General features: G+C 35.1%; 1 protein-coding gene across 3 annotated transcripts in view; it reads left to right on the top strand.

The window, feature by feature from the left end:
• The window catches only part of COP1 (COP1 E3 ubiquitin ligase), a 93,440-nt gene that overhangs the window by 3,808 nt on the left and 62,325 nt on the right, over window positions 1–27,307 (top strand). Inside the window, exons 2-6 of one of the 3 annotated variants that reach the window (XM_016221443.2) lie at window positions 5,858–5,917; window positions 10,759–10,856; window positions 16,677–16,741; window positions 17,443–17,562; window positions 24,618–24,686. In XM_016221443.2, the coding sequence (XP_016076929.2) occupies window positions 5,858–5,917; window positions 10,759–10,856; window positions 16,677–16,741; window positions 17,443–17,562; window positions 24,618–24,686 (412 nt within the window). Of the gene's footprint in view, window positions 1–5,857; window positions 5,918–10,758; window positions 10,857–16,676; window positions 16,754–17,442; window positions 17,563–24,617; window positions 24,687–27,307 lie in introns of all 3 variants that reach the window. The other 2 variants (XM_016221442.2, XM_087828287.1) reach the window with 2 other exon arrangements.

Below are 27,307 nucleotides of genomic sequence, written 5' to 3'. Positions count from 1 at the left end.
TAGGATCTACATTAAATAGACCTACCATTTATGAAATCTGTCACTGCCTCTGAGTCAAACTATTAATAATAGACTATCCTGAAGGCTCTCACTCTTAATGCAAAGAAAGACTTTTTAATAATTGTGTCATATCCTGGCATCATTGCTTTACTTAGGTGTTAAATACTCTTCTGAATTCAGATGTTATCTCACTGCATTGCACCCTAGGCAGCCATTACCTATAAATCACACTTAGCACTAAAGATGAAACCTGGACCATTCTTGCTTCTATGTTTTCCAAACCATTAAAAAGTGTTTTTAGGAGATGTTAAAGCATATTCAACTGCTGAAATAAACTAGAATTCATCAGATTGTTATTATAGCAGCATCAGTCAAGCACTTCCTTGAATCTGCAAAACAAAACTTGGCCCTGGCTAGTGTGGCTCCTTTGGTTGGAGCATGGTCCTTTACACAAAAAGGTTGCAGGGTTCCATTCTGGGTCAGGGCACATGCCCAGGTTTTGGGTTCAATCCCTGGTAGGGGTGAGTTTGGGAGGCAGTCTATTGAGGAGGTGTCTCTCTCACCTTGTTGTTTCTCTCTCCTCCCACCCCTCTCCCCACTTTACCCTTTCTCCCCCCCTTTCCTTCCTCTCTCTAAGATCAATTAAAAAAAAACTAAAAACAAAACTTTTTTTAAAAAATTTGTTTTTATTGTTGAGGGTATTACAGTTGCCCCCCCACACACCTCTTTGCTCCCCTTGCCCAGCTCCTGCCCCACCCCAGGCCATTATTGCGCTATTGTCTGTGTCCCTAGCCTATGCATATATGCACATAAATTCTTTGGTTAATCTCTTCCTGCACCCACCCCGCACTTTACCTCTGAGATCTGTCAGTCTGTTCCATGCTTCCATGTCTCTGGACCTGTTTATTCGTCAGTTTATTTTATTCATTAAAAACAAAACAAAGCAACAGAAAAAACCCACCTTGATTCTTTTGCTTTATAATACATGTGTTGTTTGGATGACGATGGTAATGAAAGGTACTTTGCAGAATTTGTCAAATCATAGCAGTTCATTATGGTCCTTTTGTCAGTGTCAACACAAGATTTAGGTGCATCAGATGGCAGAGAAAATGAATGAAGATCATGAAGCAGGATATAAAAGACTATTATTAACTTGAATTCTGGTCTATAAATTGAGAGGGAGGTACTTGTGGAGTAGTTTATTACCAAAGAATGTACTGATTGAAGGCTACCTTTTCCCTTTACGAACCTTTCTTGATAATGAACCAACATTCTTTAGTTAACCCTATTCCACCTAAGAATTGGTAAAATAACTACAACCTTAAACTCTGTTGCTTATTTTTTCTCCTTGCATGCTCAAGTTTGTGCTTGATGGTGATTTCTTTCTGTTTTAAGTTTAGCCTGCAACCCTTTTCCCTCAAAGCTTTAGCTTGGGAGGAAGGCTTTGACAGTCATTCTTCTTTTTCCTGTTAAAATTTGTATTGTGCGAAATTAAAATGATTCTTAAATTCTTGACTTGTTTTTAACATGTGTCATCTCCCCATCTTTGCCTCTCACCTTGCTTGTTCTTTGCCCTGCCTTTTCTCACGTATGCATGTGTCAGGTTCTGTTTGTATAGTCCCTACCATCTCAAATAATACTGTCATTGGGCAACATGTTTTCTCTTCATATTCTCATATATAAAAGTTAACTGTCCTTTCATTTTTCAAAATTAAGTTTAATGAACTGATTTTTGTCTCTGTTTTTATGTAGAGAGAAAGGTGGATTATAATAGGTGATCTGATTTCAGTTTGTATTTCTGGTATCTTTGGGGGTCCATCCTTCTCTCTTCCTAATCTGTGTGGTTTGGGGTGGGCGCTCTTTGTCCCCACATTCAGAGTTGGAACACATGATCCTAGGCCCAAGTAATCTAGTGTATTTGAATCCTCTGCCCTCAGTATTAGTTCAAGGATGAGCATTTGGCTCAAACAGAAATAATGAGACAAACTGGATTAAGTAAAAATTACAGATAACTGTTTGGGGACTTTTTTATAGATACTTGAAACTCAAAGGTCGTAAGTGCGAAGTCCACTCTAAAGTGAAGATTGAATGTGCTATACTAACAATTGGTTTGGTATATTAATAATAATAGTATGTGCTCTCATGTAAGCTGTTGTTATTTGCCAGGCCTATTTTAAAGGTTTAACTTAACTTACTCATTGCAACAACTGTTTGATACAGATACTTTTATAATTCCCACTTTAATAGATGAGGAAATGAGGGTTAGAGAGATTATGTTACTTGTCTCAGTTCATACAGTTAATAATGGTGGTATCAATATTTATATTCAGACTTTATGGCTCAGGGCCCAGGTTCTTTTTTTTTTTTAATATATCTTTATTGACTTCAAAGAGAGGAAGGGAGAGAGAGGGAGATAGAAACATCAATGATGAGAGAGTCATTGATTGTCTGCCTCCTGCACACCCCTGACTGGGGATTGAGCCCACAACCTGGGCATGTGCCCTGACCGGGAATTGAACCGCGATCTCCTGAATCCTAGGTCGATGCTCAACTGTTGAGCCACACCCGGCCAGGCCCTGGTTCTTAACCATTATGCTACCTTGCCTTTATTTAGAGGCTGGAGATTTTGTTTAAAATCAGCTTTATTAAGATATAATTTGCAGCCAGGCCGGGCGTGGCTCAGTGGTTGAGCGTTGACCTAGGATCCAGGTGATCAGGGTTCGATTCCTGGTCAGGGCACATGCCCGGGTTGTGGGCTGCAGCCGATCAGTGACTCTCTCATCATTGATGTTTCTGTCTCTCTCTCTCCCTCTCCCTTCCTCTCTCTGAAATCAATAAAGATATATTTAAAAAAAAAGATATGATTTGCATACTATAGAACATACCAGTTATAAGTGTATACAGTGTTTTGACAAATGAATACATCTGTGTAACCACTACTCTAATCAAGATATAAAACATTTTCATCACCAGAAAGTTTACTTGCACTCTGTCTTCTAACCTTACCTTTGACACCTGGCAACCAGTGACCTGATCTGTTTTCTGTCACTGTAGTTTTGCCTTTTCTAGGATTTTATTAATGGAATCATTCAGTACATTGTCTTTTGTGTCTGACTTCTTTCATTTGCCATAATATTTTTGAGATTCACATTAAACCATAGTAAATGTATACATAGGTGTGTATGTACTTATGTGCATAAATGTGGTTATTTTTTAACTGATCATGTGGAGTTTTACTCTGGTCGTGTATGAGTAGTATTCAGCAGTGGATTTGAAGAAAGCCCTGTATAGATTTGTAGAATTCTTTGTCCTTATAGCTCCTTCCTCTGGTGTCCTGTCCTGTAAATTCTTTCCCCTTTACCTTTCTGGGCCTGTGAATCTCTCTGTGACAACAGAAAACTGGTCTGTGATGGTGCTCACTTACTTGTTCATCTTCCCTCAAAAATATCAGTACGGTGTTGCTTAGTGTCTGGTGTCTGAAAGCAGTGGTTTCATTTACCCTCCTCCCCAGTTTTCTAAGTGTATGTAGAAAGAACATATGTCTGCTTGCAGTTAAATTTTAACCTCAAGAGAACTGTGAGTTTTGTGTTTCACTTTGTCCATTGGCCCATCCAAGGCTCCTTTCTTGCTTTGTTTTACTTTGTTATATTTCTTTTATTTTGAATTGAACACTTTTTCTTCAACACTTTGGCATCTCTGAAAGTTGGATTATGTGTTACAGATGATGAAATTTAAAAAAACTTCTGTGGGTTAACTGGCCATTGGATATAGTAGCCATTGTTTCATGCAGGTGTGTGAATGTAGAAAATGCCTGCCTCAAAACTTGAATATAGGTTTCAGCAGATTGGAAGAAATTCTCTTGAGACAATTGTGAATTACTGTTTTATTCCTTATGAACTAAATGTTTGTTATGTGGGAGTGAGGGGTGGAGGAGATTCTGGGATGTGGTGAATTAGACATGCTTAGCAACATTCCTAAAGCTGGAGTCAGATGTAGTTTAGCTGGCTGAATGTAAACCTGGCTTAAGATACCAATACCAATCAATGGCTTTTAGTTCTATTATATATTCTCTTAATAAATGCTACTTCACCAAAGTAATGGAAAATATTGTGTGGGAAAATCTGGATATCAGTGAGTTAGTCAAATATTGATTTAGAGAAGTTAGACACTGAAGAATGAGAATTTGCAGGAAAATCCTAATTTTCCTGCAAATCCTAATTATGTGTGTATACGTACATATATGTTTTTCTCGTAAAAGTAATACATGATAAAACTGTTTAAGTCTAAAAGAGCTTTTTAGAGAAGCATAAAATAAAACTCCTAACTGGCAGGAAAATATGATGATAGGTTAATTAGTAGAGTTGCTTCTCATTTAGAAGTATGCAACGGTAAATCATATTGTTGGTGACATTTTTAGCCCCTAGTGAGTAAGGGACTGCACCCCCCCACACTTCATTTATCCTTGTCTCCTGGCTTTCTGTTCCGTTGTGATTTATGCATGTCTTTGAATGTGTGTATCCCTGCGAAATGCGTATTTTACATGTTTTAAATGTATATAAGTTGTATCATGCCACAGATCTCATTTCATTTCTATTTTCACTTGACAAAACATTTAGCTATGTTCTGTGTACCTTTGGTTCATTCCTCATGACTGTTGCATGATGTTTTATAGTATGTATCCAAGTGTATTTTACTTCTCCATTCTAGTAATTGTGAGCATAAGGCTGCTTCTAATTCCCTGTCACAATAAGTACCTGGCTTGTTACAAGTATTCTCATACACATTCCAGGCAAATGTGGGTGTTTTTCTTGGCTGTACACATACACACACACAGCCACATATATATGCACATAAATGCATATACACCTATGTATATGTTTACATATATATACACATACATATACTCAGGGATAAGTAGATGTACTGTATATATCTGTATTTAAATATAATCTCAAGAATGGGATTACAGGGGTATGTGCCCTGACTGGGAATCAATCCCACCACCTTCTGGTGTATGGGATGACACTCCAGCCAACTGATCCACAGTTGCCAGGTCAGGGAAAATTGTTTGTTTGGTTTTTTTATAATGCTATGCATTTTTTTCTGATAGTGTCCCTTCTGAGATTAATAACTATCATTTGTTGGCCAGAACTACGTCATAGTTGTAGGACTTGGTATTTAACTCATAGTGTCTGGAAGTAGTATACAGTTATGGTTAAGATCATGGACCTAAGTTTGAACATCTCTGTACCTCAATTTTTTCATCTATAAAATGGGTCCAGTAATAAGTACCTGCCAACACTGTGTTGTTGAAAGGAATAAATGGGTTAATAAATGTCATTGTTTTAATGGATATAGATTGTTCTATTTTAAATATTAGCTATCATTACCATCTTCATTACCTGGAAGAGTTATTGAAATTAGAATTGTAAATTTATCACTCAAGGAATTAGTTTTCTTTGAGATGGGAAATAAAAGAGCAATTGAATTAGTAGGTCTGGGTAGTTGTTTTTGAATGTGGATGATCAAAGAAGATGATAGAGCTTTCTTAAGGACTCTTGTGATTGTATTGCACCGTTCACAATTATGGGTGAGTTCAAGTATTGAATTAATATACTTACTTAATTCACTGTAGGGCTTGATGACCCTTAGGGCCATCTTGAACAAATTGTCATTTTACCTGCAATCCCCTGAAGTTTATTCAGCTCAATAGACATTTCATCTCTTATTGATAGGATGTTTGGAGACTTAGCTGTGTATGGAAGTAGGATTTTGTTGTATTGTTGCTCGCCTTTTCCAATTTGAAATCACTCTACTTTAAAAAAAAATGTCAATTATTTTTCTGCTTTCTTTTTAGCCCTATCTGCTTTGATATGATCGAGGAAGCATACATGACGAAATGTGGCCACAGCTTTTGGTAAGATGATTTTATTTAGCAAATTGTCTTTTGGCAGTCTTAAACTTGTGTGTAAATATAGTCAGTGAGAGGTTATTTTTTTAAAACTAATTTTGGTTATCTTGTAATCATATTATTTCTTTGGCTGATCTTTACAGGTTCTTTGGCTCAAGGCAATAAGCATATGGTTGGTGCATTGTATCTGTGAAATACTTAGATTTACCATAGGCCTTACAGGTGGATTTTAAAACATTTGGGTTTATTAATTGTTAAAGAGCTATCTTAGAAAATTGGGGTGGTGGTGCTGGGTAATCAGGATGAAGCACCTATACGTCACTTGGGATAGGTATGAGGCCCAGTAAAGTAGGCTAGAAGGACATTGGGAAAGATATAGAGGATTAAAAAGTTCTGTGTTCTCTTCTTTAATACTTTTCTCAGTGTCATTAATATGTATATATTTAAAAAATTTTAGTTGTGGTAAAATACATATAATAAAAGTTACCATCTTAACCATTTTTAAGTTGAGTAACGTTAAGAACATGCACATTGTTGCTCAGTCAATCTCTAGACCTTTTTCTTGAAAAACAGGAACTGTATACCCATTAAACAACTCCTTATTTTTTCTTTCCCCAGCCTCTGTCAGTTGCCATTTAACTTTCTGTTTCTGTAAATTTGACTATTCTAAACCTCATATAGCTGGAATCAAATAGTATTTGTCCTTTTTGTGACTGCTTATTTTACTTAGAATAATGTCCTCAAGTTTCATCCATATTGTAGCATGTGTCAAAATTTCCTTTTTAAGGCTGAATAATAATATTCCATTGCATGTATATATTTTGTTTGTCTATTCATCTGTCAGTGGACACTTGGGTTGCTTCTACCTCTTAACCATTGTTAATAATGCTGCTTTGAACATTGATGTATAAATATCTCCTTGAGACCCTGCTTTCCGTTCCTTTGGTTATATATTCAGAATTGGAATTGCTGGATCGTAGGTAATACTATGATTAATTTTTTTTGAGGATCAGCCACACCGTTTTCTATAGCTGCTGTACCATTTTATATCTCCACTAACAGTGCACAAGAGTTCCACTTTTTCCACATCCTTACCAACACTTGTTATTTTCTGCCTTTTAAAAAAAATAGTAGCAATCCAAATCGGTATGTAATCTGTGAATGTGTAATTTGTTTATTTTTTGTTTTGGGGTGGTGTATTCTGCTTGCAATCAATCATCTCCATAAATTATTTACACTATTGGTATATTACTTTAGCCTTAGTATTTTTGTTGTGTTCTAATTGTCATTATATTCTACTTCATGTTGGAGTTAGAGCCATAATTTTATACTGGAGTTGAATATGGTTTCTGTTAGGTTATTAATACATTAGTCAAGAATCTGGAGTCTGAAGCTTCACTGATAGGTATGTCCAATCTGCCAGTCATTTAAAAAGTAGTTTAGAATAAAAATCGCTTTCTTAGCTAACATTATTATGTTTCATGAATCACTTTCTGCTCTATGCTGCTATTGAAATTCTGGTCATGTGGATCTTGCTTCCAGGCTGAGACATGTATGGTCTTGGTCTTCTCAGGTAGATGATTTAGCAGGAGTGTTCTCTTTGGCCCATGAATTGATTCAGCACCTTAGCATTCCATAGGAAACCATGTACTTCTCTTAGAGACTTTGGATTTGATCATTCTAGAACATTTAGATAGAACAGGTGATTTATATAGAACAGGCTTTCTCAGCTTTGGTAGTATCGACATGCTAAACCAGATAATTCTTTGTTCTGGGTGACTACCATGGGTATTGTAGATTGTTTAGTAGTGTCCCTGGCCTCTAACCAATAGCAACCCCTGTCCCCTCATTCATGACAACCAAAAATGTCTCCAGACATTGCCTGATATCCCTTAGGGGACAAAATTGCCCTCAGTTGAGAACTATTGAGATAGAGCTAAAAGAGCAAGCTCTTGAAGTTTGCAGACCAGGGTTCTAGCTCCGGCTTTAAAGCTTATCTTACCTTTGTCAAGTCACTCAACCTCTCTCTTCTGCTGCTGCTCACTACCCCTCCCCCATCCTCTTCCTCCTTCTTCACCTCTTCTTTCACAGATTTGAAGGTGTTGGAGTGTGAAACAGACTGTTAAGTGAGGCTTTAATTTTTCCTGACTGCCCTCTAACTTCTGTGTTCACTTTGGCATTTAAAAAATGTGTGGAAGAGTCTGCTGAATCAGTTCAGTAATCTTGCTTGATTATGTGGTGAAGTGTTATCAATTACTGATTGGCTTTATAACTAGACAGGGCTGGCCTCTTCAGTGAGTCCTATAATCTTCATGGTGTGTCTGTGTCATTGGAAAGCTTCAGTGTGGGGGTTTTTTTCAATTACAGATTGCATTCAATATTATTATATATTAGTTTCAGGTGTATTGCATAGTGATTAGACATGTAGTTTACAAAGCGATCCCCTCCATAAGTCTAGTCTTTGGTTTCTTAAGTATCTGTTTTCCCCCTTCAAATAAAAATAGTTTAAACTTACTCCTTGTTACAATTCAAGTTATGTTACACCCTGATGTGAATGTGTTTTAAAGTATCTACTAAAGAGCAGCTTTTGGTTGGATAGAGACTACAGCTTTGCAGGAGCTAATAAACCTGGAGGTCCTCATTCCCATTGTCAGGCTTGCTAGCTGTGAAACACTTCTGCACTTTGTTTAAAGCAAAAGCTCATAATTATTTACCCTATCCTAACATGTGAGACCTTTGAAATGTCAATTAACAGTAGCCTGTTGTATCAACTCTTTGCTAATTTGAACCCTGGCTGGTAATCTAGAGCAAGAAGTGTACCACTTCAAGTCTCCATCCAAATTATTAGCATTAAATTGAATTAGACTACATTAACTGTTTATCCCTTGTCCTGCTTATAAATGATGGTAACTCTTTGCTACTAATAGGTTGGAGACAATGTAACAGGAACTTCTTTCACTTTATTCATTCCCACTTGACAGTGAACCTGCGATTAGCTGTAGCATAACTGAAATTCAATAATAAAAATTCTGGCTTCTATATGATACAGAAATAAGGATTGCTCTCTCTCTTTGTCCCTTTACTGCCTCTAGCTTGTCCACTGCACCTTACTTCTCAGACCTCATGTCTATCAAGTCCTCATTTACTATTTTGCTTCATTAAAAATAAGTTGTAATTCACAGATTCCCTCAGTGTTGTCATCTTCCAACATATTCTCTCAAACCTGGGTGCCAGCTTGCCTTTGGGGACTTTTGACTAATTCATCATCTTGCACCTTGCTATTAGTCTTTCTTTATTCCTGGTCACTATATATGACCACTGTTTCTGATTTGTCTTTGCTATTCTTGTTATAGTCCCTTCTAGAATTTTATGATTAGCCGCAATTTTCTATTTTTATTCATCTCTCTTTACACGGACAGAAAAAAAAATCATATTTTGCAAATAGACATATACTTGATAGAAGAAATGGCAGCCATATGTAGCTATAGAGAAATACTCATTTTCTATTATCAGATATATACTTAACAGAGGACACAGGCATCCTTTTATATCAGCACATTGTAGTACTGAATAGTTTTTTTTGAGAGTTGCAGTGTAGCTCAGTTGAGCATCACCCCATGCACCAAAAGGTTGGATTCCCTTTCAAGGCACATGCCTGGGTTGCAGGTTTGATCCCTGGTAGGAGGCGTTCAGGAGGCAGCTGATTGATGTTCATTTCTCACATTACTCTTTCTCTCCCTCTCCCTCCCCCTTTCTCTAAAAATCAATAAAAAAATATATATTTTAAAGGCTGCAGTGTGAGTAGCTATTGAAAATTGCTCAGGTTTGGTTGAATAATATTTTAAAAGTTTTTTATTATAAGAAAATACACAATTGTAAAAAGCCTAACATTACAGAAATTTATAAGGTAAGAAAGAAAAAATGTTTTGTAATAACATTTCTTCAGGTATAACTATTATTAGTAATTTTTCATGGCCATACTTACATATTATAATGTGTTTTTTATTGGCTATATATAGTACATTGGATTGATATTTACAAATTTGTTTAGTCAATTTCCTAGTATTTTGATTGCTTCTAATTCATTTTGTTATTTACAGATAACTTTGAGTTGAACACATGTCTACATATGTATTTCTGCTTATTTCCTTAGGATAAATTCCTAGAAGTAAAATCGCTACATCAAAGGGGATGTACATACAGCCTTAAGGTTTTTCATGTAATTTGCCTTCTAAAAAGTGGCAGTTACATTTCCTGCAACAGTACATGAGATTGTTCATATCCACATGTACTCCGTAACTTTGACACTGTTTTCTTTATTTTTCCATTTTAATTGGTAGAAACTAGAATATAATTTTAAATCGGTTTTTCATCCTAGTGAAGGTGATGGTTTACTCATGCTTATTGACTAATTTCTATCATGTTGATTTTTCTGTTTTTCCCTTCTTTTCTTTTTTTTTTTTTTTTATTTGAACGAGCTCTTTTTGTATTTAAGGATATTAACACTCCAGGAACACAGATAGTCTGCTTAATTAAATCATAGGCAGTTGCTTTTCATGGTGTTGTAATATACTATTTAAATTGCATAAACTTAAAAGTTAGTACATCTTATTAAATTTTATATTTAGTAGATTTGCTACTTTTCAATAACTTGTATACTGTTGTCTAATAAATACCCTGTGTATCTTCTTTAAGATGTAAAAATATAGGCTGAAATAAATTGGATAACCTTTTGATTACTTATGTTGAAAATGAGGAATAGAAAACTAATAGGCATTATTATGTGACCAGTTTATTAATCTATCACTGACTTAATCAAACCTATTTTATTTTTTCTCTGCTAATAGCTACAAATGTATTCATCAGAGTTTGGAGGATAATAATAGATGTCCCAAGTGTAACTATGTTGTGGATAATATTGACCATCTGTATCCTAATTTCTTAGGTGAGTCTTTGGAATGATTTTTTATATTTTAAATATTCTTTCTCCCAAAGTGTATGCTAGCACTAATTTATTCAGAAAACATAGCTTAGAGTAAGCGAGTCTCTCTTTCCTACTCACCAGCTGCTTTCCCCAGTCTTATCTGGGTTGTGACAGATTCCACACCATATCATATTATTTTTAAGTTTCTTTAAAAAAAATTTGATTCACACAACTCTTAGATTTTTAGATAGATGGCTGGACAGAATGTGAGGCAAAAGGAGAATGCAAGATGTTTAGAATACTTGTCTCTATATAGTGTTGTGCATTCCTGCTGTTTCTGCTTCAGGGGTAGAAGTGAGAAACAATGGAAGAAAGGGTTAGTGTAGAGGGGGAAAGGCAACAAACACCCTTTTGGGTATGAGAGTCTGTGACCCCGGAGGCAATAGAAAAGTAAGAACTGGGGAGGGAAGACATGGATGTAGAACTTTTAAGAGGGGGATGGTAGCTGGGGAAGAGAGACAATATAGGGAACCCTTAGAATAAATGATAAATGGTTGATAATCATCTAGTCAGAGACAGATTGTGATTATCTAAAAATTCTACATGTTCAAAAGCCTAAAATATTGTAGGAAACCTTTAGATTGGGTTTTTAGGAATGAAGATTATTTTTCAGATCTGCCAGGCATGAAGTAGGGTGTTACTGGGTATATTTGTCAAAAAGGCGAATTCTTCATTATAAATGGTTACATTCTCAGAGTTAGGGTGTGAGATTTACTTGTATATTAGATTCTGACCTGCCATTGCTTCACTTGCAGTTTGACTTTCTCAGCTCAAATGCTAGTTTATAATCAACCATGAATTTGAACCTTTTTAGCTGTGGCTTTTGTTTCTACCTCTGCTCTAAACTTGCATTGGCCACGATCCTTACTATTTTCTCTTTTCATTACAATTCAGTATTTTTTCATTAAGGCAAATCACTGGATGATTGCACAGCAGAAAGGAACCTTGGAGGAAATAATGTGAAGATTTTCTGTTGGAATAACAAGTTCTTCTACATAGATAAAGTTTTATGATAAACTTGTAGCAGGAGTGTAGGAAATGAGGAAACACTGAGTGGTTTGATACTCTGCAGGACTGGACTTCATGGGCCAGGTTAGATAAAAGGGAGAGCAACTAACCCTTTGTTCCTCAACTCAGATTGGTGCTGCTGTGAGCTCTAGAATCACTTTTCTGTCAGTTGCATAGCTTTGGAAAACAATTTCTTTCGGAACAGTTAAGTATAGAAAGGAATCTAAAGTTCTAAAAATTTTGATATTTACTAAATTTTTCAAGCACCGTATTCCTTAATGAGTCCACAAGTTAGAAATTCTGTTATGTGAGTTTCTAAATGGAGAGAGAGAGAGGTACTACACTATACACTAGCATGGAAGGAATATAAATAAGTTTATACTATATATGTGTGTGTTTATATGTATTCACTAGTGAACAGTGAAATCACAATTACTGATTTTTCTAAGCTAGAAATTATCTTGGTGATGATATAATTTTTAACCTCTTTTTATGGATAAAAAATTTTGGTTTTGGGTAATTGCAGGGTAAGTATTTTTAAAATCTTTTAATCATAGTGCGGCTTCCAACAATATTTTATATGTCAACTGTGGAACATTTCATCCTGATACATCTATTTGTTTTTCTGCCCATCTTCATTCTTTACCTTTGTATAGTGAGGGTGAAATCCTTAGGTTTCCTCACAGTAGGTAAATCAGGATTATATTTCTTGTGCACTCAGGATACCACTGAGATCTGTTTCTAAAATGGAATACCACTTGGGTTTTTTTCTATACTGTAAAGCTCTTCTAAGTTATTTACTTCCATTGCTTCATCTTGAGGTTATATGATTTGTTTGATGCTTGTACTTTTGGGTTGGGGTAAGAAGACCCTGAACCTTTTAAAGTAATTTTAGATTCCTTCCTGAGCATGGTAAAATAACTATATGTTATATGATTCTGAAATATTCTGAGTAGCCTTGCACCATTTTTTTGATTGATTTTGGACCCTTCACTTTTAATGCTATACACCTGAGTCATGGGTAGAGGGCTGGACTACACATTTTCTATAGCAGTAGTCTTCAAACCTTTTTGCTTGGATGACCCATATAAAAATTCTGAAAAATTATGTACTTCCTCACACATTGATGCCAGGTTTTAAATAGCATCCACAATTTTTCATTATAAGTTTAAGTGGATGTAAAGTAATGTAATTTTAGGAGTACTGTAAATAGTTATCTATAAATACAACTCTCATTTCTTTTTCAGATGTATTCTGTGAAATCTGAATATCATAGTGATGTAATACTTATTGATTTGAAAATAGACACTTTAATTATCAATGTGAAATTTATTCATTCCTTTTCTGTTTGAATTAAGCAGAATTCTATCTAAATTGCATATTGCCCACATAATTATATCGTTTATATTAATGTATTTTCATGCTTGAAATTCATATTGATCTACCTGTAATACTTTTCTGTAACAGAAATGTATGTAAATAAAAAATTATAGATTTAGAAGTTTCTTTTGAACGTAATTTGCTATTAAGTATTAAACTTAAATATTTTGGGGTGTTATTGTAATTAGTAGTATGCAATTGATCAAACAAATACTTACAAATTTTATAAAGTATTAAACAACAAAAATTTATTGTAAATATGCTACTTAATGTTTGACGGTGCCCTTCTCAGTTAGTGCCAGCGCCATTGCTGGTTATTACTAGGACGAGGCTTCAGTTTCATATGTGTTCTTTTTATTATTTATTTATTCAGGATCATTACAGTGTTTTAAATTGACATATAATATTGTGTAAGTTTAAGGGTTTTCTCCTTTTTATTTTTAAAAGTGTAAGTCTTGAGAAACTTTGCTTTAGGTTGATGGGGATTGAATGAATTTTGTTACTGTGATTTCACTCATTTCTTTAACCACCTTCTGAATTATGTGCTGAAACAACAGCACTTACTGATTTATTGTCAGAGAATTTGTTAATGCCCTATTAGTTAACAGGTTAAGTCCTTCCTTCTGTTTTAATGAAAGCAAAGAATTGGAAGCCAGACACAAAAAGAATTTGGTTTTCTGTTCATTAGAGTCATATACTTTTTGTCAAGACATATTTTTTCCTTTCCTGCCATAACTACTACACTGCAGTTCCTCCTTCTATGACTCCTCCCCCCTTCGTCTACTTTCCACAGCATTCTCTCTCCCTCCTACTTCTTCCCTCCAACTCCCTCCCACCTCCTCAGCGGCACACTCTCTCTTCTCCTTTCCACCCTTCTGGGTCTTGAGAGCTTTCAGAGCTCTCTCCTGACCTTGCGGCTCATGCGGGGTGAGGGCTTGGGTGGCAGTGCCTCCTCCACCCTCCCTCTCCTGCAGTTCTGTGGTTGCTCTCCTCCACTTTGCCAAGGCCTGCTCTCTAGTCTCCCCATTCCTTCGTGGTACAAGATCACTTCAGCTGCCTCTTCCTTTCTCTCTCTCTCTCTCTCTCTCTCTCTTTCCCTCTCTCCCCCTCTCTCTCTCCTTGCTTCCCCTGTATATAAAATTTGTAAATTAATTTTAAAATCTTCCTAATGAATGAACCTCTTTTTAAAGTAAAGGCCAATGTGGATGCAAAGTTTAAAATCTCTATTTTTTTTTTTTTAAAGTAGCTAATGCGTGTAACATCCTTACTATTGCCAGGCACTGTCCTAAGTGCTTTATGTGTGTTAACTCATTTAATTCTCAGTTCTATAAGGTAGGCACTGTTGTCATCTTCATTCCTCAGGTGAGGAAAGTAAGGCAGAATTTAACTATGTAAAAGTTTCACAGCTGGTAAGTGGCAGAATTGGGATTTGGTCCTAAGCAGTGTGGCTCAAGAGTCTGTGCTTTTACTACACTATCCTGCATCTAAAAAGAGTTGCTAAAATGGAAAATTTAAAAAAGATATGCATTGTTTGTGCTTAGTACTATGGCTGTTATAAGAATCCAAAGAATTATAATTATGAATATAGACTGTCCTTCAGTTTCAGTGGTATAGGAGATATCTTGGTAACATGCAATGTAGTATATACATGTAAAGTATTAAAATTATTTAAGTCATATTTTTATTTAAATGATTAATTCTGTAACTGAAACATTAAGCTCTTATTTACATATCCTGTTTATTCCCAGTACTACATTATTTCAAGCTTTCTCTTTTATCTTCTCTGGATTATGATGATAACTTTACTTGTGAGATACATACCAGGCTCTTCAGAATCAGGCTTCAGTCTATATTTCCAGTCTTAGTTCTTAGCTCCTGTTAATCATTAACAGAATCACTGTGACCCTGTGTTCAGCCATATTGATTTTAAATCATTTTATCTCCTGCTGTTTTATGACTTTGCCCCTTGCTGCCTCCTCCCCCATCTGAATTCTTTTCCAAGCTTTTTTCTGTTTAGCTAAACTCTGTTCCTGTTTTGGCCCAATTCTAGTGCCTCCTTTTTTTGGAAGCCTGTTTCTTCAGTTTTGATTGCTCCTCTTCTGTGTTCTTTGTAAATCTTTCAACGATAGCACTGATTTTCACATTATATTACAACTACTGCATCATATATATTTTCCTACTCTGAGCTGCTTGAGTCTTCGATTGAGTGTTAGATTTAGTCTTACTTATGTTTGAAGATTGGATCTCTAGTATGGGCTTGATACCTTCCTTGTTTGTTAAAAATTATTTACAGTTGGATTGTGGTGTAGTGGAAATTATTAGATAGTTGTGTTTGTATCCCCAACTGTCATGTGCTATATGTACACGTCACCTTGGTAAAGGTCCTCTCTAATATTCATTCCCTCATCTCTAAATGGGAAAAACAACCAATGGGATAATGTCTGTAAAATTAAAGTGCCTACCTAGCCTGGTGCTAGTTTCCTTTATCATTTTTTTAATCTGCTGGCTGATAAAGACAGAACAGTTCAATTAAAAGTGGCTTAAACATTAAAGAAAATGTATTGAGTACCATAAAAAGAATTTCTAGAGCTAGTTAATTCTGTGGTTCTGTAACATTATCAAGTTCTTTCCATCTTTCTGTTCCTCCGTACTCAGCATATGTGTTGGTCTTTGGCTAGATCCCTTCAAGACTGCAAGATGGCTCTAAGCAGTTTCAGGCATCATCTGTTTATGAGGGCGAGGAAAGAGCTCATTTTTCTCCTCTCCTTGTTCTGAAAGACAGCATACCCCTCACTGGTCAAAACTAGGTCACATACTTAACCCTGTGTCAGTCACTGACTAGAGTATAAATGACTAGATTTATTTATCTTAGTTAAGAATCATACCATGGATGTGGGGAGGGGTCTAGCCTCTGCAAGTATGTGGTAATCTGACACTTGGGAAAAATCATGCTGTTATTTAAATAAAAGGTGGGATGGTTTTTGGATAGATAACTGACATTGTCTGCCATGATATTTATAAAATAGTCAAACAAACCAAAAGAAAAAAATATAAATCTTTAGTGCTACCTCATAGAATCAGCCAGTTACCATGGAGAGCATGATACAGTCTCACACAGTGAAGAATTGTCTCTCCAAGTGCCAGTAGTGTCACCATTGAAATGTGTAAGAGTGCGTACATATTCTGAAGAAGCCTCCGTAGTAACAGTAGTGGTAACAAGACCAATAGTTTTACCAAGAGGAGCCTGTGACAAAACTGTTTCTAATTTGAAATTTCCGCTTGCATCTTTTTAATTTGGGGCTTTTTAAAGTTAAAATACAGTTTATCTAAACAGAACAATTAGATATCTTTAACAAAATGTAAATTAAGTGTGTTTCTTGTTTTTATTTTCAGTGAATGAGCTCATTCTCAAACAGAAGCAAAGGTTTGAGGAAAAGAGGTTCAAATTGGACCACTCAGTGAGTAGCACCGTATGTTTCAACTCTTTTTACTATTTTTAATAAATTTTAACTCATTGTTTTTATTGGTTTAATATTATTCAAATTTAGTATATTGTTGATTTTTCTTAAAGAGATTTGTTTAAGATTGTTTTGTTCAATAAAGAACTTTAAGTGCATTGTTTAAAATTTACTCTAGTGATCATCTTTTGAAAGGTCTGGTGGGATCACACTGACACCGTTGACTTGTAGTACATGACAGTTGAAGGGTAATATGGCAGGGTGAAACTATGTGGTAATTTGGGAAAACTTTTGAAAGATTCTCAATTTAAGAGGATTAGTCCCAAATTATTGAGGCAAGTGAGCCAAAATTAATACCTTACAACCAAGTACAAAGTTGAAAATATGGTTAGAAAAATAATTAAAATCCAGGCACTTATTTTGAAGGAATTATATATACCTGTAGAGATGCTGACTTAACAGTTTTCTTGATATCCCTTTCATATCTGTTATCGAAATTTATTTAAGGGGAAAATAGTGTTTAAATGATAATAAGAAGGCAGTGGGAAGCTACCAGCTGAGAAAGAGTAGGTTGGAATATTACAGTATATTTTTGATATCTGTATAATAAACATATTAGGAAGAAGGAGTTAAACATTTGTTTTAGACTCTCTAAAACAATCTTTTTAGAAAGGTATTGTGTTTCTTTTCTTCATTTTTAGAATGGCCACAGGTGGCAAATCTTTCAGGATTTACTGGGAACTGACCAAGATAACCTTGATTTGGCCAATGTCAACCTCATGTTGGAATTACTAGTGCAGAAGAAGAAACAACTGGAAGCAGTAAGTGGCAGCTGAACTTGAAAAAAACAAAAACTTGATTTAAATGGTACTCTTTATTGCACTGTAAAAGATCTAGAAATGTTTATAAATAATAGGGTAGTGTCACTTAATCCATCCAGTTTTATTCAGCAAGAAACATCTTCAAGGTGTCACTTCTAATGCAACCCCCTTTTTCAAGTAAAAGAAAGAACAAATTGCTTGTAATATAACTTAGAGTGGCCAGTTTGTATTAACAAAAGCTGAGTATTAAGAAAGATTATGAGAAAGTACAATTTCATTTTAATAAGGAACAATCCTATCGGTCATTTTTCTTCTAATATCTTCTTTGCCGTATTGTCCCCTCTTTACGTACAAGATTTGAAGGAGAAAATTTGAAGGAGATGTTGGAAAGATTGGAACCATGGCTTTTCTGGAAACTGTAGGGAAATGAAATTAGGCGCTTGAATGTTGAGAGTTTGTCTTTTGGGCTTCTCGTGTGTGTGTGTGTGTGACAGGTATGTTGGTTTTTTTGAAGTGTGGCTTAATCTTTTATTTATTTTAGCTTTATTGAGATATAATTGACATATAGCACTGTATAATTTTAGCGTTTTTTTCCCTCTTGTGATGAGAACTTTAGAAATTTACTTTTAGCAACTTTCAAGTATAGGAGTGTTAACTATAGTCATCGTATTGTACATTATTGCATCCTCAGAACTTAACTTATAACTGGAAGTTTCTACCTTTGGTCACCTTTATCCAATTCCCCTTCCCCCTGATTTTGGTGACCACAAATCTGATCTCTTTTTCTATGGGGTTCTTGTGGGGTTTTTTAAGATTCCACAAGTAAGTGAGATCATACAGTATTTGTCTTTCTCTGACTTATTTTACTTAACATAGTGTTCTCAAGGTCCATCCATGTTGTTGCAAATGACAAGATTCTCTTCTTTTTATGGCTGAGTACAGTAGTATTTTGTGTGTGTGTGTGTGTGTGTGTGTGTGTGTAGGTTGCCTTCATTTTGTTAATCATTTCTTTTGTTGTGTAGAAGTTTTTTAGTTTCATGTAGTCCCACTTACTTGTTTTTGATTTTGTTGCTTAGGCCTTAGGTGTCATATTTTGAAAATTGTTGCCAAGACTTTCGAATGGTTTTAAACAGTTTTCTGTTAGCATCTACCATGTGCTAAGAGTTGTGTTAAGGGCTGTGGAAGAGACACGGTTCTACTCTTGGGGGTGGTGCAGGGTGAGGATAGAAACTAAATTAAGTAAATATGTTCACATAGTGATAATTGATATAAAGAGACTTCTCTATAGATTGAGCATATGCAGCTACCATGCTCCCTTAATAGTATGAAAATGAGATGTAAAGGGATTTTTAAAAGACAAAAGAATGGGTGAAGAGACGATGGTAGCAGTGTTTTGGAAGCTCTAAAGCAAATGGACGAAAAGTAATTGATGAGGAGACCTGAGAAACTTGACTCTACTAGGCCAGCAGTGGAGAAATAGCCAAGAACCAACCCTATGTATACTGTGGAACAAAAGCCTTGGAATTGGGAGCACTAGGGACCTCATATAGTATTAGTTGAGGGTCTGATTAAGAAGCAGTTGGAATCTCTGGTCCCTTCCTGTACAACTCACAGCAAGTGATTCTCCCTTCTCTACCTTAGGATAGTACTAGAATTTTTTTACCCTGGTGGTGGGAAAAGAGAGGCTCTCAGGACTACTGCCTACTGCGCAATAGGCATACTTAAAGGGGTGAGGTACCATACTGAAGACAGACAAGTGTACGTGTTGGATGTGAGAACTGTTAACCTTCCCACCTTTTGATGTGCCAACATTAATCTTTGCTTGTTTTTGGCTTTTCATCTTGGAATAGAAGAAATACAGGTATCTTAGTTTTAGGCCACAGATCCTTTTCTAATATTTCTTAAAGAGGGAGCCATCTCAGAAGCTAAGTTCTTAGATTAGGCTCTATAGCTTTTTTACATTATTGTTTTCCTAATTTACTTTGCATTATCATTTAACTTGAATATTTTCAACATGTAGAAAAGTACAGAAAATAATGAGTCTCTTGACATAACTTGTTTCAGTTTCACTAATTATTAACACTTTGCCAAATATGTCTTAGATCTGCCTTTTGAGAATTAAATATTTTTTTATACTTAAGCCCTCTCATCTCTCATCTTATTTCATTCCCCCAGATGAAACTGGCAAGTATTTTTCTCAAGCACGTATATGCTTTTCTTACATGTATTTGTATCTACAGTTATATAAAGTATTGTTTGTATAATTTAGACGTTTATATGAAGAGTTTCATGCTGTAGTTATCCTTTTGACATATTCTTTGTTTGCTTTTGAGGTTCACGTCGATACGCATAGATCTAGTTTATTTTAACTTCTTATAGGAATCCATTGCAAGAACATATCTCTTCCCCTGTACGTAGATGTTTAAGTTCTCCCCAATTCTTGGATATGAATGACAATACTGCATTTAATATTGTTATACGTGTCTCCTTGTGTCATACATGTACAGAGTGTCCTGAAAAAGTGTATACACACTTTGAATAACTTAACATCAGTTGGGTTATCAGCTGCTAAATGTGTACACATTTTGGGGGGATACACTGTATATTCCACTTAGTGAGTTAAGAAGTGGAATTGCTGTAGGGTTTGCATGCACATTTTAACTTACTAAATATTACTAAATATTGCCAAATTACTCTTCTTTGAGTTTGTACCATATTAACACTTGCTATTTTCTCTTTTTTAGTTTCTGCCTAACTGATAGTTGTCAGATGCTTGTGTGTGTGCATGTGTGTGTGTATTTTGGATATTGCTACTTTGCCAAAAATATATTTAGGTAATCAAATTCTAGTTGAATTGCATTGTGGCCAGGTAACATGATTTTAAAAGTCGTATATTTACTCATATATTTTCCACTTCTGGTGCACTTCATTCTTTTATTTTCATTCATTCTTTTGAATTCCATCTGTAATTTTCCTTCTGCCTGAAGGACAACGTTTATCATTTCTTTAATGCAGATCTGGTGATGAATTTTTTAGCTTCTTTGTCTGAGCAAGCCTTTATTTTGCCTTTGTGTTTGAGAAAGGTACTTCCAAATAAGTATAGAATTCTAGATTATTTTAGATCTAGAATTTTAATTTCAGTATTTTAAAGATGTTTCTCCATTTTCTTCTGTCTTACATTGCTTCAGATGAGAAGTCTGCTGCCATTCTTATTGCTGGTACTCAGGCTAGAATATATTTCTCCAAGTGTAAGATGCTCTCATGGTTTTAAGCATTTTGATTTTGATATGCCTTAGTATAGTTCTTCACTCTCACCTCCACCCCCATTCCCCATGTTTCTTGTTCCTGAGGTTCTTTGAGAATCTTGGATCTGTGTGTTTATAGTTTCTATGAGATTTGGAAAATTTTCAGTTCTTGGTTTTTCAGATATTTTCCTGTCCCCTCTTCCACTTTGAGAACTTCAATTACACAACTATTAGGCTAGTTGAAGTTACTCCATAGTCCATTGATAAACAGCTCTGTTCATTTATGTTTTATCTTTTAACTTTAGTTCATTTTGGATAGTTTCTATTTTTGTTGTCAAATTCACTAATCATTTCTATCTTCCATGTGCCTCCGTAACATGCTTATGCTTTCCTCTAACTTCTAGAACATAGGTAGTTATAATAATTCTTTTAATGTTTTTAATAATTCTGTTATTTGTGTCATTTCTATATACCCCTTTTTATTGCTGACTTTCCCCCTTATTATGGATGTACTTTCCTTCTTATTTGTATGATTATTAATTTTTTGATTGTATGCCAGAAATTGTCAATTTTACCTTGTTTAATGCTGGGTATTTTTGCATTCCTTTATGCATTCCTAAACTTTGTTCTGGCATGTAATTAGGTTACTTGGGAAAAGTTTGATTCTCTTGGAGCTTGTTTTTAAGGTTTGTTAGGTTGGACCAGAGCAGATATTTGTCTAGGCTAACTTGCTCTCCTACTTGAGGTAACCTTTTTGAGTATTCTACCTAATGCCTGTGTATTTCAAGGTTTTTCCACTCTGGCTCCTGGGAAAATGTAATATTTCTGATTCTTTGTCTGAAAACCATTGTTTCATATCTGGCTTTCTGTTTTGTTGTTTAAGGAGGAGTGTAAATTCTGTATTTCTCACCGCATTTTAGCCAGATGTAAAAGTTCAATTTGTATGCTTTTGGCCCGTTGAAATTTATTGTGATTTTCATTGTATGATGTATGGTCTATTTTGTTAAATGATCACTTGCATTTGAAAACAGCATGCTCTTTGTTGTAATGCTTTTATAAATGTTGTTATGTAGTTTGTTAATATTATTCAAATCTTGTATTCCTCCTGGCTCTATCAGTTACTGATAGGGATATGTTAAAAATATAATTTCAGTTGTCTAGTTTTCATTGTTTTCTGTGATTTTTGCTTCATTTGTTTGGAAGCTCCTTATTAGGTGCATCCATGTCTAGGATTGTTACATCTTCTGGATGAATCGTTCCCTTTATTATTCTGAATTGTATGTGGTTACCTCTTGAGGTGTCCCTTGTCTGAAGCTGGTGTATCAGTTATAATACCAGAAGTGCATATCCTTTAGACTGTTTTCACAGTAGATTTAAGGAAAAGAATGTATTGATACAGAGAAAACTACCACCTAAGTCATAGTAACAATTACATAAGATATACGGCAAAGTGACTCTCATTTGTGAAATGTTACCTCCTTATTTTATAGATAGGGACTTGAAGCCAAGTAGGGGAGGCACTCATAAAGTTTTACAAGGTTTTTAAGTTAGAATCCTAAAACTTTGACTTTCTGTTATAATGGAAAGTCAAGTCTTGTCTTCTCTTCTGTCTACTCCATCTCCTCCCCTTCTTACTTTTCTTTCCTCTTTCTTTCCCTTAAAATCCAAGTAATAAATAGCACTCCTAATTTACAAAGTCAAATGACATTACAAGGTCAAAGGAAAACTGGCTTGTTTTGTTTTTTTTACCATAAAGCTGGGGGGTCTCGCTCCCCTTTCTACAAATCACGAGCATTATTAACCTGTTTATGTCTTAGTTGGTAGATATGAAGTATTCAAACTTACTATTTTGAGGATAGTTTGTACATTTCCTTTGCAAATGAAGTGTGTTATTTATTAGCAGTCTTGGTTGTGCATGTTCTTTTTTGTATAAAGATGTGATCTTGGCTCTAGCCATTAATCATCTGTAGACAGTTATAAATAATCAGTGTGAAGAGTCCCAAGAAAGGTGCAGAGGATCCGAGGATACATTGTCATATTGTTGGGACACAGAGCCCTTGTGAGTTTGTTCTTTGGGATAGTTTACTTCGCAGGAATGTGTCTCAGGTTCAATAAATGCCAGTTTGTTATGCAAGAAAAAAACCTCACTTTTAAATCTCTCATCACACCATGCTTTACAAATGTACTTATTTAATTGTTTATTTTGATTTTGAGAGTATGTTTATTAAAGCTGGGGACGGTGAAACAAGGAAGGGCTTAAGATAGAAGGAGCAACAGGAGAGACTAGGCAGGGCTGCTTTGGCTCTCTAGAGACATGGGAAAGAGGCGAGCCAAGGTGGGGCTGCAGTCAGCTCACTGGAGAGTCAGAGAAAACGGGGCCTTGGGGACGGGTTCAGGGGGTTAGCCTAGAACTAGCTGCCTCTGCCCATTGCTTCCCTGTTTGGAAGTCTCCTTAGGTCCCTTAGAGTTTAGGAGATACAGGCCTTTGAGGGAAGAAGAGGGGGAAGGGAAAGGTGCAGGCTTGCTCCCAGGAGGGAGAGTGCACCTATTTAGTTGTGATTTGTTAATTGTGTTTGTTAATCCTAATGTGACTGTCAGTTCGAATTTGTCCTCCTTTGTCCTTGTCTTGACTTAAACATTTCATTGATCTATTTTGCCTTTTATTCTTTAAAATGCAAAGATTTCCTCCCTCTCCCCAAAGGGGTGATGTACTCCGGGAGTGGAGGCGAGGTGGCCATGCTCTTTTGTAGTACATGTAATATCTTACTGCTTCTTCAAATTTTGATAGGCTTATTCTTATCATCTGGGGACTTGTTAAACATATGGATTCCTGGAATCTTTTCTAGAGTAATAGAATCAGGTAAAATCTGTCCCAGTGTTTAACAACTGGATCCTATAATTCTGTTGCATAGCCAGGTAAATGAAAGTTTTATTAATCCCTCTTATTTTGCTTGTTTTGGAAGTGTTCCACTGGGCATTTTTATTCTATTTTTCAAATATATATTAAAAAATTGGAATTATATTTGTTCATAAACTTATCTTGTTGCAATTTCATTTTTACCTTTTGGTTTTCTTTTTACATATATTTATTGAGACACTTGGAATTCCTTGGTTCTTTATGTTAATTTTAACATTAAAAGACATATTTTTTGTAATTGTATTTTTTGATACCCAGAAAATGTCAACCTTATAATTATCATTTATCCGTTACATTTTTGTTTGTTACCAATTTGGGCTATTTACCCCTTCTGTCACTTGATTATTTTAAAATTTTTGTTTTTAATTGTTTGATTTTGACTGAAATCTTCTACAGAACTATATTGTCACATCTATGAGCAGGTAATAACCAGAAATAGTAAATTTAACTTCTGAAGGTATGGATTTCTTTTCATTTATCGTGCTTCTTACTCCCCTGCAAATAAACTTCTTATGGGGAAAGTGATGTTAGGGTCTAAAAACTCTACTCTGTTGGTTCCAGTGTGATTTTTGCCTTGATGTTGTAGTAGTGTGATTGGGAAGTAGAAAGGTAGGGCAGATAGCAGAATCAGCACTTCCCTTGAGTAGTTTCTCACTCAGCAAGGGAGATGAAAAATGAATTTAAAGCACCTGTTTCTTAAAATTAGTTTTAGTTTTTGGGGAAAAATGGCTTGCTTTTTAAAATTTCAATTAGCAAATGGGAAAACTGAATAGAAGTAATAGACTGACTTAAGTGGATGCATTAAGTTGTTTCATGCTGATTATATTGTGGTGTTAAAACTTTGAACTCATACATTATATTTTTAAAAGAACAATTATAATTTTCTATTATAGGAATCACATGCAGCCCAACTACAGATCCTTATGGAATTCCTCAAGGTTGCAAGAAGAAATAAGAGAGAGGTATATTATTTTGTGTATTTTACATAATGTTTTATTTACTGTTGTTGACTATTCCCATTTCCCCCCATTTTTGTAAAGGCATATCAGGCTAAAAATTTTTTTTTAAACGTTTAAAAGCATTTGTGTTTTCATGAGTTTTTCTTGCGCTTTGTTACTTTAACTTCTTTTACCTTTACAACTTGGTTCTTTAAAAATCCTTTATCTGGAGATGTGCTGAAAAGTCTTATATAGGAATGAATGCAATGACTTCCTTCAAAGCTATAAAAAATATAAAATAGAATTATCAAATGACAGCCTACCCTTTACCCTGAAAGAAAATTTAGATAATAGAGACTTAGATAGAAAGGGTTACAATTTTCGTAATGGTAAAAATGCATGACTGGGTAAAAACATGGCTACCTGTTTAGAACTTGGAAGGTGTAAGTCAGCAGGATAGCTAGAAGATAATTTTTTATTAACAATTTTATAACTGGAATGCTCTAATTTAACATTTTTGAAGTTCCTTAGTTATAGCACACTTGCACTGAATATGTAAAAATCAAAGTCAGGCTCCTGTGCCCTGGGCAGCATGCTACAGTAACCTGGAAGTTGTTTTTATGTCTAAGCCCCTAACTACCTCAGATCTCATGTGTTTTTATTTTAGTTGTCTAAGTGAGGTACTTTTTACTCATGAGATCTGACCACCTCGTATGTGCTAGACCCTAGGCTATCTTTATTATTTTTGAAAATTAAAAGATGAGAAATGTCTTTATTTTGATGAAATACTTTAAGTGTGCATTGCCAGAACCTTATATTGTCTTAATTTGATATTTCCCCTTTTTTGATTATTCATGATGTGTATCTTTAACTTTTTCTTAGCTTGTTCAGACAGACTTTTTTTGTGTTATGTTAGTGTTTATAGCTAATTATTTTTACATGGCTTGTGACTGTTATCCTTAACTTTTGTTAACAATTTTGATTTTAATATGTCTGTTATCAAAAACACTATCTTCATTATAAATTTAAGATTGATTTATTCTGCTTTTTTCTGTGTTTGTGGGAATACTTCTTAAACTTTTATATGTGTGTGAGAATCACCTGAGGATCTTGTTAGAATCCCAAGTTCTGATTAAAAGAGTGTGTGTTGGAGTCTGATAATCTACATTTCTAGCAAGCTTCTGGTGGTGATGCTCTTGGTCCTTGGACTACACTTTGAATAACAAAGTTAAATTTTATAATATATGGAAATAAAATTATTAATTGAATATGCACACTCAACATTTTTTGCTATAGAAAGCTCTTTAGAAAAGTGATAATTTTTCATATTCTATACAGTACCCTCCACCCCCCCTTTTAAAACAGAATGTGAAATTGTTTTGCAGTAGTTGTATATGTTTCTTCTTCCCTTAGACTTTGAACTCTTTGAGAATGAGATTTGGTACTTAGGAAATTGCCTGATAATGAATGAATAAATCAGTTAAGTATCTGGGGGTTAAATGAAATGGCTGGTCAATGTCTGTGCCCTGTTATTTAAGGTTTTCATTAGCCCCTGCGATTTCTTAGTGCTTCTCTAGGGGTCTATTAATGCTTGCAATAAATTGTTAGATTTGAAATTGTTTCAGGTAATGAGGACATAGCATATAACTGTTAAAAAAGCTGTAAAGGTCTGAGATTTTTATCTTACTAGCAAGTTAACAAGGTAGCCTGCCACAGTTTATAGATGCTGGGAGAAGATGTGCGACTCCTGGGTAGGAGATAAAGTACTTAATTACATCACACCTGGCAGCATCAGCCCCATGTTTATATCAGTTCCTTGTGACCCCCAAGTTCTACAGAGGCAATGTAGAGATGGACACAGGTTGACACTGCACATACAATGGATTTATATTACAACTAAGGAACCCTGAACTTAGGAAACCTCAGTCTTTTAAAGGGGTCTGCTAGCAAACCTGTCCAGCCTTTGATGCAGGTACACACACTATTTTTATTATATTGATCAGAAAATAAATCTGCCCTATTTCCTGGAAGAAGGCACTGTTTCTGCCTTGCCAGAGCATTCTTTATACATCATTGAAAAGATAATTTGAAACAAAAGCTATCACACAATGAGCAGAAATGTGAGAGATCAGTGGAGAACTGATTCTTAACAATAACTCTTTCTTGTGATCCTAATTTGTCCTCTCTCTGATTGGTTGATGGCCTCCAGTAACACCCTTTATGATATTGCCTTTGATCACATAGCTTTTAGTATCAGTGTTTCTATTTTTTGTTATTAAATGTCTAGGGTAATTGTGTTGTAGAATTTTTCAGCTTACCTTTAGTTCGAAGTAATGTGATCTTGTGAATGATACATTTTCTTTAACCCTGGTCCATATTTTATTATGGTAAGCAGTTTAATGAAGACACATACTACTGTAGTTCCAGGTACTTCTGAATATTGGTGCCTCTCCTGTATACTGATTATATTGTCAATAATACATTTTGGTTTTCTTGTGTTCAATGTATCCATCATTCAGTGATTTTTGAGTATTTCAAGTTTAATTACACAAGGGACTTTGAGGAGCTAGGTTAACAAAATTTGAAACATTTGAAAATTTGGAGCTAGGTTAACAGACTTTTAAAAATTTACCTGTTACTTTGAT

The sequence above is a fragment of the Miniopterus natalensis genome, chromosome 19, assembly GCF_054644295.1.
Source record: "Miniopterus natalensis isolate mMinNat1 chromosome 19, mMinNat1.hap1, whole genome shotgun sequence".
Classification (NCBI taxonomy): Eukaryota; Metazoa; Chordata; class Mammalia; order Chiroptera; family Miniopteridae; genus Miniopterus; species Miniopterus natalensis.
Note: the sequence above shows the minus strand (reverse complement) of the source record. Positions and strands in the feature narration are given on the sequence as shown.